The sequence below is a fragment of the Salvelinus fontinalis genome, chromosome 26, assembly GCF_029448725.1.
Source record: "Salvelinus fontinalis isolate EN_2023a chromosome 26, ASM2944872v1, whole genome shotgun sequence".
In the NCBI taxonomy this organism is placed as follows: Eukaryota; Metazoa; Chordata; class Actinopteri; order Salmoniformes; family Salmonidae; genus Salvelinus; species Salvelinus fontinalis.
In genome coordinates, this window is record NC_074690.1 from 9,125,891 (window position 1) to 9,137,982 (window position 12,092).

General features: G+C 45.7%; 1 protein-coding gene across 4 annotated transcripts in view; it reads left to right on the top strand.

Moving 5' to 3' along the window:
- adcyap1r1a (adenylate cyclase activating polypeptide 1a (pituitary) receptor type I) overlaps positions 1–12,092 on the top strand; it is a 132,387-nt gene that overhangs the window by 31,365 nt on the left and 88,930 nt on the right. For all 4 annotated transcript variants that reach the window (XM_055882474.1, XM_055882475.1, XM_055882473.1 and 1 more), the window contains exon 3: positions 8,553–8,658. In XM_055882474.1, coding sequence (XP_055738449.1) covers positions 8,553–8,658 — 106 coding nt within the window. The remainder of the gene's footprint in view (positions 1–8,552; positions 8,659–12,092) is intronic.

The following is a 12,092-nucleotide window of genomic DNA, read 5'->3' on the forward strand; positions in this document are numbered from 1 at the left end:
TACAGTAGAGGGCTGATAATACAGTAGGGGGCTGAATATACAGTAGAGGGCTGATAATACAGTAGAGGGCTGATAATACAGTAGAGGGCTGATAATACAGTAGAGGGCTGATAATACAGTAGAGGATACAGTAGAGGGCTGATAATACAGTAGAGGGCTGATAATACAGTAGAGGGCTGATAATACAGTAGAGGGCTGATAATACAGTATAGGGCTGATAATACAGTAGAGGGCTGATAATACAGTAGAGGGCTGATAATACAGTAGAGGATACAGTAGAGGGCTGATAATACAGTAGAGGGCTGATAATACAGTAGAGGGCTGATAATACAGTAGAGGGCTGATAATACAGTAGAGGGCTGATAATACAGTAGAGGATACAGTAGAGGGCTGATAATACAGTAGAGGGCTGATAATACAGTAGAGGGCTGATAATACAGTAGAGGGCTGATAATACAGTAGAGGATACAGTAGAGGGCTGATAATACAGTAGAGGGCTGATAATACAGTAGGGGGCTGATAATACAGTAGAGGGCTGATAATACAGTAGAGGGCTGATAATACAGTAGAGGGCTGATAATACAGTAGAGGGCTGATAATACAGTAGAGGATACAGTAGAGGGCTGATAATACAGTAGAGGGCTGATAATACAGTAGGGGGCTGATAATACAGTAGAGGGCTGATAATACAGTAGAGGGCTGATAATACAGTAGAGGGCTGATAATACAGTAGAGGGCTGATAATACAGTAGAGGGCTGATAATACAGTAGAGGGCTGATAATACAGTAGAGGATACAGTAGAGGGCTGATAATACAGTAGAGGGCTGATAATACAGTAGAGGGCTGATAATAGAGTAGAGGATACAGTAGAGGGCTGATAATACAGTAGAGGGCTGATAATACAGTAGAGGGCTGATAATACAGTAGAGGATACAGTAGAGGGCTGATAATACAGTAGAGGGCTGATAATACAGTAGGGGGCTGATAATACAGTAGAGGATACAGTAGAGGGCTGATAATACAGTAGAGGGCTGATAATACAGTAGGGGCTGATAATACAGTAGATAATACAGTAGAGGGCTGATAATACAGTAGAGGGCTGATAATACAGTAGGGGGCTGATAATACAGTAGAGGGCTGATAATACAGTAGAGGGCTGATAATACAGTAGAGGGCTGATAATACAGTAGAGGATACAGTAGAGGGCTGATAATACAGTAGAGGGCTGATAATACAGTAGGGGGCTGATAATACAGTAGAGGGCTGATAATACAGTAGAGGGCTGATAATACAGTAGAGGGCTGATAATACAGTAGAGGGCTGATAATACAGTAGGGGGCTGATAATACAGTAGAGGGCTGATAATACAGTAGGGGGCTGATAATACAGTAGATAATACAGTAGAGGGCTGATAATACAGTAGAGGGCTGATAATACAGTAGAGGGCTGATAATACAGTAGATAATACAGTAGAGGGCTGATAATACAGTAGATACTACAGTAGAGGGCTGATAATACAGTAGAGGGCTGATAATACAGTAGGGGGCTGATAATACAGTAGAGGGCGGATAATACAGTAGTGGGCTGATAATACAGTAGGGGGCTGATAATACAGTAGAGGGCTGATAATACAGTAGAGGGCTGATAATACAGTAGAGGGCTGATAATACAGTAGAGGGCTGATAATACAGTAGAGGATACAGTAGAGGGCTGATAATACAGTAGAGGGCTGATAATACAGTAGGGGGCTGATAATACAGTAGAGGGCTGATAATACAGTAGAGGGCTGATAATACAGTAGAGGGCTGATAATACATTAGGGGGCTGATAATACAGTAGAGGGCTGATAATACAGTAGATAATACAGTAGAGGGCTGATAATACAGTAGATACTACAGTAGAGGGCTGATAATACAGTAGAGGGCTGATAATACAGTAGGGGGCTGATAATACAGTAGAGGGCGGATAATACAGTAGAGGGCTGATAATACAGTAGGGGGCTGATAATACAGTAGAGGGCTGATAATACAGTAGAGGGCTGATAATACAGTAGAGGGCTGATAATACAGTAGAGGGCTGATAATACAGTAGAGGATACAGTAGAGGGCTGATAATACAGTAGAGGGCTGATAATACAGTAGGGGGCTGATAATACAGTAGAGGGCTGATAATACAGTAGAGGGCTGATAATACAGTAGAGGGCTGATAATACAGTAGAGGGCTGATAATACAGTAGAGGGCTGATAATACAGTAGAGGGCTGATAATACAGTAGATAATACAGTAGAGGGCTGATAATACAGTAGAGGGCTGATAATACAGTAGAGGGCTGATAATACAGTAGGGGGCTGATAATACAGTAGAGGGCGGATAATACAGTAGAGGGCTGATAATACAGTAGGGGGCTGATAATACAGTAGAGGGCTGATAATACAGTAGAGGGCTGATAATACAGTAGAGGGCTGATAATACAGTAGAGGGCTGATAATACAGTAGAGGATACAGTAGAGGGCTGATAATACAGTAGAGGGCTGATAATACAGTAGAGGGCTGATAATACAGTAGAGGGCTGATAATACAGTAGAGGGCTGATAATACAGTAGAGGGCTGATAATACAGTAGAGGGCTGATAATACAGTAGAGGATACAGTAGAGGGCTGATAATACAGTAGAGGGCTGATAATACAGTAGAGGGCTGATAATACAGTAGAGGGCTGATAATACAGTAGAGGGCTGATAATACAGTAGAGGATACAGTAGAGGGCTGATAATACAGTAGAGGGCTGATAATACAGTAGAGGGCTGATAATACAGTAGAGGGCTGATAATACAGTAGAGGATACAGTAGAGGGCTGATAATACAGTAGAGGGCTGATAATACAGTAGAGGGCTGATAATACAGTAGAGGGCTGATAATACAGTATAGGGCTGATAATACAGTAGATAATACAGTAGGGGGCTGATATTACAGTAGAGGGCTGATAATACAGTAGGGGGCTGATAATACAGTAGAGGGCTGATAATACAGTAGAGGGCTGATAATACAGTAGAGGGCTGATAATACAGTAGAGGGCTGATAATACAGTAGAGGGCTGATAATACAGTAGAGGGCTGATAATACAGTAGAGGATACAGTAGAGGGCTGATAATACAGTAGAGGGCTGATAATACAGTAGGGGGCTGATAATAGAGTAGAGGATACAGTAGAGGGCTGATAATACAGTAGAGGGCTGATAATACAGTAGAGGGCTGATAATACAGTAGAGGATACAGTAGAGGGCTGATAATACAGTAGAGGGCTGATAATACAGTAGGGGGCTGATAATACAGTAGAGGATACAGTAGAGGGCTGATAATACAGTAGAGGATACAGTAGAGGGCTGATAATACAGTAGAGGGCTGATAATACAGTAGGGGCTGATAATACAGTAGATAATACAGTAGAGGGCTGATAATACAGTAGAGGGCTGATAATACAGTAGGGGGCTGATAATACAGTAGATGGCTGATAATACAGTAGAGGGCTGATAATACAGTAGAGGGCTGATAATACAGTAGAGGATACAGTAGAGGGCTTATAATACAGTAGAGGGCTGATAATACAGTAGGGGGCTGATAATACAGTAGAGGGCTGATAATACAGTAGAGGGCTGATAATACAGTAGAGGACTGATAATACAGTAGAGGGCTGATAATACAGTAGAGGGCTGATAATACAGTAGAGGGCTGATAATACAGTAGAGGATACAGTAGAGGGCTGATAATACAGTAGAGGGCTGATAATACAGTAGAGGGCTGATAATACAGTAGAGGATACAGTAGAGGGCTGATAATACAGTAGAGGGCTGATAATACAGTAGAGGGCTGATAATACAGTAGAGGGCTGATAATACAGTAGAGGATACAGTAGAGGGCTGATAATACAGTAGAGGGCTGATAATACAGTAGGGGGCTGATAATACAGTAGAGGGCTGATAATACAGTAGAGGGCTGATAATACAGTAGAGAGCTGATAATACAGTAGAGGGCTGATAATACAGTAGAGGGCTGATAATACAGTAGAGGGCTGATAATACAGTAGAGGGCTGATAATACAGTAGAGGATACAGTAGAGGGCTGATAATACAGTAGAGGGCTGATAATACAGTAGAGGGCTGATAATAGAGTAGAGGATACAGTAGAGGGCTGATAATACAGTAGAGGGCTGATAATACAGTAGAGGGCTGATAATACAGTAGAGGATACAGTAGAGGGCTGATAATACAGTAGAGGGCTGATAATACAGTAGGGGGCTGATAATACAGTAGAGGGCTGATAATACAGTAGAGGGCTGATAATACAGTAGAGGGCTGATAATACAGTAGAGGATACAGTAGAGGGCTGATAATACAGTAGAGGGCTGATAATACAGTAGAGGGCTGATAATACAGTAGAGGGCTGATAATACAGTAGAGGATACAGTAGAGGGCTGATAATACAGTAGAGGGCTGATAATACAGTAGAGGGCTGATAATACAGTAGAGGGCTGATAATACAGTATAGGGCTGATAATACAGTAGATAATACAGTAGGGGGCTGATATTACAGTAGAGGGCTGATAATACAGTAGGGGGCTGATAATACAGTAGAGGGCTGATAATACAGTAGAGGGCTGATAATACAGTAGAGGGCTGATAATACAGTAGAGGGCTGATAATACAGTAGAGGGCTGATAATACAGTAGAGGATACAGTAGAGGGCTGAAAATACAGTAGAGGGCTGATAATACAGTAGGGGGCTGATAATAGAGTAGAGGATACAGTAGAGGGCTGATAATACAGTAGAGGGCTGATAATACAGTAGAGGGCTGATAATACAGTAGAGGATACAGTAGAGGGCTGATAATACAGTAGAGGGCTGATAATACAGTAGGGGGCTGATAATACAGTAGAGGATACAGTAGAGGGCTGATAATACAGTAGAGGATACAGTAGAGGGCTGATAATACAGTAGAGGGCTGATAATACAGTAGGGGCTGATAATACAGTAGATAATACAGTAGAGGGCTGATAATACAGTAGAGGGCTGATAATACAGTAGGGGGCTGATAATACAGTAGAGGGCTGATAATACAGTAGAGGGCTGATAATACAGTAGAGGGCTGATAATACAGTAGAGGATACAGTAGAGGGCTGATAATACAGTAGAGGGCTGATAATACAGTAAGGGGCTGATAATACAGTAGAGGGCTGATAATACAGTAGAGGGCTGATAATACAGTAGAGGACTGATAATACAGTAGAGGGCTGATAATACAGTAGAGGGCTGATAATACAGTAGAGGGCTGATAATACAGTAGAGGGCTGATAATACAGTAGAGGATACAGTAGAGGGCTGATAATACAGTAGAGGGCTGATAATACAGTAGAGGGCTGATAATACAGTAGAGGGCTGATAATACAGTAGAGGATACAGTAGAGGGCTGATAATACAGTAGAGGGCTGATAATACAGTAGAGGGCTGATAATACAGTAGAGGGCTGATAATACAGTAGAGGGCTGATAATACAGTAGAGGGCTGATAATACAGTAGAGGATACAGTAGAGGGCTGATAATACAGTAGGGGGCTGATAATACAGTAGAGGGCTGATAATACAGTAGAGGGCTGATAATACAGTAGAGAGCTGATAATACAGTAGAGGGCTGATAATACAGTAGAGGGCTGATAATACAGTAGAGGGCTGATAATACAGTAGAGGGCTGATAATACAGTAGAGGATACAGTAGAGGGCTGATAATACAGTAGAGGGCTGATAATACAGTAGAGGGCTGATAATAGAGTAGAGGATACAGTAGAGGGCTGATAATACAGTAGAGGGCTGATAATACAGTAGAGGGCTGATAATACAGTAGAGGATACAGTAGAGGGCTGATAATACAGTAGAGGGCTGATAATACAGTAGGGGGCTGATAATACAGTAGAGGATACAGTAGAGGGCTGATAATACAGTAGAGGATACAGTAGAGGGCTGATAATACAGTAGAGGGCTGATAATACAGTAGGGGCTGATAATACAGTAGATAATACAGTAGAGGGCTGATAATACAGTAGAGGGCTGATAATACAGTAGGGGGCTGATAATACAGTAGAGGGCTGATAATACAGTAGAGGGCTGATAATACAGTAGAGGGCTGATAATACAGTAGAGGATACAGTAGAGGGCTGATAATACAGTAGAGGGCTGATAATACAGTAAGGGGCTGATAATACAGTAGAGGGCTGATAATACAGTAGAGGGCTGATAATACAGTAGAGGGCTGATAATACAGTAGGGGGCTGATAATACAGTAGAGGGCTGATAATACAGTAGGGGGCTGATAATACAGTAGATAATACAGTAGAGGGCTGATAATACAGTAGAGGGCTGATAATACAGTAGAGGGCTGATAATACAGTAGATAATACAGTAGAGGGCTGATAATACAGTAGATGATACAGTAGAGGGCTGATAATACAGTAGAGGGCTGATAATACAGTAGGGGGCTGATAATACAGTAGAGGGCGGATAATACAGTAGAGGGCTGATAATACAGTAGAGGGCTGATAATACAGTAGAGGGCTGATAATACAGTAGAGGGCTGATAATACAGTAAAGGGCTGATAATACAGTAGGGGGCTGATAATACAGTAGAGGGCTGATAATACAGTAGAGGGCTGATAATACAGTAGATAATACAGTAGAGGGCTGATAATACAGTAGAGTGCTGATAATACAGTAGAGGGCTGATAATACAGTAGAGGGCTGATAATACAGTAGATAATACAGTAGAGGGCTGATAATACAGTAGAGGGCTGATAATACAGTAGAGGGCTGATAATACAGTAGAGGGCTGATAATACAGTAGAGGGCTGATAATTGGGGTAGATAATACAGTAGAGGGCTGATAATACAGTAGAGGGCTGATAATACAGTAGAGGGCTGATAATACAGTAGAGGGCTGATAATACAGTAGAGGGCTGATAATACAGTAGAGGGCTGAGAGATACAGTAGAGGGCTGAGAGATACAGTAGAGGGCTGATAATACAGTAGAGGGCTGATAATACAGTAGAGGGCTGATAATACAGTAGAGGGCTGATAATACAGTAGAGGGCTGAGAGATACAGTAGAGGGCTGAGAGATACAGTAGAGGGCTGATAATACAGTAGAGGGCTGATAATACAGTAGAGGGCTGATAATACAGTAGAGGGCTGATAATACAGTAGGGGGCTGAGAGATTCTCAGAGAGAACATGAATGATCAGCACCACTATTTACTATTCTGCACATTATTGTTTCTGGGAAAGCCTGACTGGCTGGTTGATTAACTGGCTGGCTGACTGACCAACTGTCTGGTTGATTGACTGTCTGGCTGACTGGATGACTGGTTGGCTGGCTGTCTGGCTGGCTAATTAACTGGCTGGCTGACTGGATGGCTGGTTGACTGGTTGGATGGCTGGTTGGCTGGCTGTCTGGTTGGCTGATTTACTGGCTGGCTGATTAACTGGCTGGTTGGCTGATTGGATGGCTGGCTGACTGATTAGCTGGCTGGCTCACTGGCTGGCTGGTTGGCCGACTGGCTGACTGGTTGGCTGGCTGACTGGAAATCTGTCTGACTGACTGTTTGGCTGACTGACTGTTTGGCTAGTTGGCTGGCTGGCTGCCTGGCTGGTTGGTTGGCTGACTGGTTGGCTGACTGACTGGAAGACTGACAGGTTGGCTGACTGGAAGGCTGACTGGTTGGCTGGCTGCCTGACCGGCTAGCTGATTGACTGGCTGGCTGGCTGACTGATTAACTGGCTGAAAAACTGTCTGACTGACTGGTTGGCTGATTAATTGTCTGGCTGGCTAACTGGCTGGCTGACTGGATGGCTGATCAACTGGCTGGCTGACTGACTGATTAACTGGCTGGCTGACTGTTTGACTGACTGGTTGGTTGACTGACTGTCTGACTGGTTGGCTGGCTGACTGGTTAGCAGGCTGGCTGATTGGCTGGCTGGCTGATTGGCTGGCTGGCTGGATGACTGACTGACTGGTTGGCTGACTAGTTGGCTGATGAAATGGCTGGCTTTTAACTGGCTGGCTGACTGGTTGGCTGACTGGCTAGCTGACCGGCTGGCTGACTGGTTGCTGGCTGACTGGAAGGCTGACTGACTGGTTGGCTGTTGGCTGACTGACTGACTGGCTGACTGGTTGGCTGGCTGGCTGGTTTGCTGACTAATTGGTTGACTGGCTGGCTGACTGGTTGGCTGGCTGGTTTTCTGACTAATTTGTTGACTGGCTGGCTGACTAGTTGGCTGGCTGGTTCCCTGCTAGGCAATTTGCAAACTGTTTTCATAAATAGACAGATGACATTAACAACAGCTACACAGTTCAAGTCAATTTGAATTTACTCGGTGTGTGTGTGTGTGTGTGTGTGTGTGTGTGTGTGTGTGTGTGTGTGTGTGTGTGTGTGTGTGTGTGTGTGTGTGTGTGTGTGTGTGTGTGTGTGTGTGTGTGTGTGTGTGCGTGCGTGTGTGTGTGTGTGTGTTCCAGGTTTGCTCCATGTATTCTGAGAACTCAGACTGTGTGGTCAAAAGACAGCAGGAGAGATGTATGGAGAGGATCGCCCTGCACAACCTCACACACTACCTGGATGATGGTAGGACTGTGTGTTTGTGTGTGTGCGTGCATGCATGTGCACGTGTGTGTGTGTTTGTGGGGGTGTTTGAGCTTACATGTGTATAATCACACTCCTCTGAGTGTCTCATCCTCCTCCACACTCTCCAGGGGGCATTGTCTCTCTTTCCCATGTTTCCCTTCCAAGGAACTCTGAGAGCAGAAATCTGGAAACAATCATGGGAGAGGAAAGGATGGTGGGGAAGAGAGGATGGGAGAGGAGGAGAGGATGGGAGAGGAGGAGAGGATGATGGGAGAGGAGAGGATGGGAGGGGGGGGTGGTGGGGAAGAGAGGATGGGAGAGGAGAGGATGATGGGAGAGGAGGAGAGGATGGGAGAGGAGAGGATGGGAGAGGAGAGCATGGTGGAGAAGAGGGGATGGGAGAGGAGAGCATGGTGGAGAAGAGGATGGGAGAGGACAGCATGGTGGAGAAGAGGATGGGAGAAGAGAGCATGGTGGAGAAGAGGGGATGGGAGAGGAGAGCATGGTGGAGAAGAGGGGATGGGAGAGGAGAGCATGGTGGAGAAGAGGATGGGAGAGGACAGCATGGTGGAGAAGAGGATGGGAGAAGAGAGCATGGTGGAGAAGAGGGGATGGGAGAGGAGAGCATGGTGGAGAAGAGGGTGGGAGAGGAGAGGGTGGGAGAGGAGAACAGAGGATGGGAGAGAAGAGGATGGTGGAGAAGAGGATGGGAGAGGAGAGCATGGTGGAGAAGAGGATGGGAGAGGAGAGCATGGTGGAGAAGAGGGTGGGAGAGGAGAGGGTGGGAGAGGAGAACAGAGGATGGGAGAGAAGAGGATGGTGGAGAAGAGGATGGGAGAGGAGAGGATGGTGGAGAAGAGGATGGGAGAGGAGAGCATGGTGGAAAAGAGGATGGGAGAGGAGAGGAGAGCATGGTGGAGAAGAGGATGGGAGAGGAGAGGAGAGCATGGTGGAGAAGAGGATGGGAGAGGAGAGCATGGTGGAGAAGAGGATGGGAGAGGAGAGCATGGTGGAGAAGAGGATGGGAGAGGAGAGCATGGTGGAGAAGAGGATGGGAGAGGAGAGGGTGGAAGCAGCAGTGGGTTGTCTCTGTGGTTCTAAAGGTCATTCTAGAGCAGAGCAGCAGCAGTGGGTTGTCTCTGTGGTTCTAAAGGTCATTCTAGAGCAGAGCAGCAGCAGTGGGTTGTCTCTGTGGTTCTAAAGGTCATTCTAGAGCAGAGCAGCAGCAGTGGGTTGTCTCTGTGGTTCTAAAGGTCATTCTAGAGCAGAGCAGCAGCAGTGGGTTGTCTCTGTGGTTCTAAAGGTCATTCTAGAGCAGAGCAGCAGCAGTGGGTTGTCTCTGTGGTTCTAAAGGTCATTCTAGAGCAGAGCAGCAGCAGTGGGTTGTCTCTGTGGTTCTAAAGGTCATTCTAGAGCAGAGCAGCAGCAGTGGGTTGTCTCTGTGGTTCTAAAGGTCATTCTAGAGCAGAGCAGCAGCAGTGGGTTGTCTCTGTGGTTCTAAAGGTCATTCTAGAGCAGAGCAGCAGCAGTGGGTTGTCTCTGTGGTTCTAAAGGTCATTCTAGAGCAGAGCAGCAGCAGTGGGTTGTCTCTGTGGTTCTAAAGGTCATTCTAGAGCAGAGCAGCAGCAGTGGGTTGTCTCTGTGGTTCTAAAGGTCATTCTAGAGCAGAGCAGCAGCAGTGGGTTGTCTCTGTGGTTCTAAAGGTCATTCTAGAGCAGAGCAGCAGCAGTGGCTTGTCTCTGTGGTTCTGTATATCCCATTAAATGGTGTCTGTCTCTAGATCAGTGTGGATGTTTATAGGAAGCCTGGGGTAAGCTGATCACTTTATCCTGTTCTTATTACCAAATCATAAAGAACCACAATGAATATCAGACTCTTGGAAAAAGTCTGTCTGTCTTCCTGTACACTGTAATCATCTCTGCTGTCTATGGCAGTGCTACTGTCTTCCTGTACACTGTAATCATCTCTGCTGTCTATGGCAGTGCTACTGTCTTCCTGTACACTGTAATCATCTCTGCTGTCTATGGCAGTGCTACTGTCTTCCTGTACACTGTAATCATCTCTGCTGCCTATGGCAGTGCTACTGTCTTCCTGTACACTGTAATCATCTCTGCTGTCTATGGCAGTGCTACTGTCTTCCTGTACACTGTAATCATCTCTGCTGTCTATGGCAGTGCTACTGTCTTCCTGTACACTGTAATCATCTCTGCTGTCTATGGCGGTGCTACTGTCTTCCTGTAGTGTCCCTCTAATAGCTCTGTAAAGCAACATTCCCTCTGCCTCTGTTGACAACAGACCCATCAGTGGGAAGGAGAAACATAAGTCATCCTCAGACTGACTGGAGGAGAGAGAGGAGTTTAGCAGACATGGCGATAGACTGTCTCATTAGCTTGTCTGGTTGCTAAGCTACAGCTTAAAGCGACAGCTACTGCCTCAGGTTGACTGTAGTCCAGCTGTCTCGGACTTCTCTAGGACATCATGGTGGGATGTTGAAGGGTCAGTAGAGGGGATGGATGTCACTCAGGTCTGTTGTTTTATGCTGTTTCTATGGTCATTTAAAGGGATACTGTGAAATTGGCAGCGAGGCCCTTTATCTACTGACCCAGAGTCAAATGAGGCCCTTTATCTACTGACCCAGAGTCAGATGAGGCCCTTTATCTACTGACCCAGATGAGGCCCTTTATCTACTGACCCAGAGTCAGATGGGGCCCTTTATCTACTGACCCAGAGTCAGATGAGGCCCTTTATCTACTGACCCAGAGTCAGATGAGGCCCTTTATCTACTGACCCAGAGTCAGATGAGGCCCTTTATCTACTGACCCAGAGTCAGATGAGGCCCTTTATCTACTGACCCAGAGTCAGATGAGGCCCTTTATCTACAGACCCAGAGTCAGATGAGGCCCTTTATCTACTGACCCAGAGTCAGATGAGGCCCTTTATCTACTGACCCAGAGTCAGATGAGGCTCTTTATCTACTGACCCAGAGTCAGATGAGGCCCTTTATCTACTGACCCAGATGAGGCCCTTTATCTACTGACCCAGAGTCAGATGAGGCCCTTTATCTACTGACCCAGAGTCAGATGAGGCCCTTTATCTACTGACCCAGAGTCAGACGAGGCCCTTTATCTACTGACCCAGAGTCAGATGAAGCCCTTTATCTACTGACCCAGAGTCAGATGAGGCCCTTTATCTACTGACCCAGAGTCAGATGAGGCTCTTAATCTACTGACCCAGAGTCAGATGAACTCGTGGATACCACATTTATGTCTCTGTGTCCAGTATGATGGAAGTTACAGGAAGTTGCACTAACTAATTGCTGGAGGTCTATGGGTATCTAGCATAGCGCTAACTAATTGCTGGAGGTCTATGGGTATCTAGCATAGCGCTAACTAATTGCTGGAGGTCTATGGGTATCTAGCATAGCGCTAACGCTA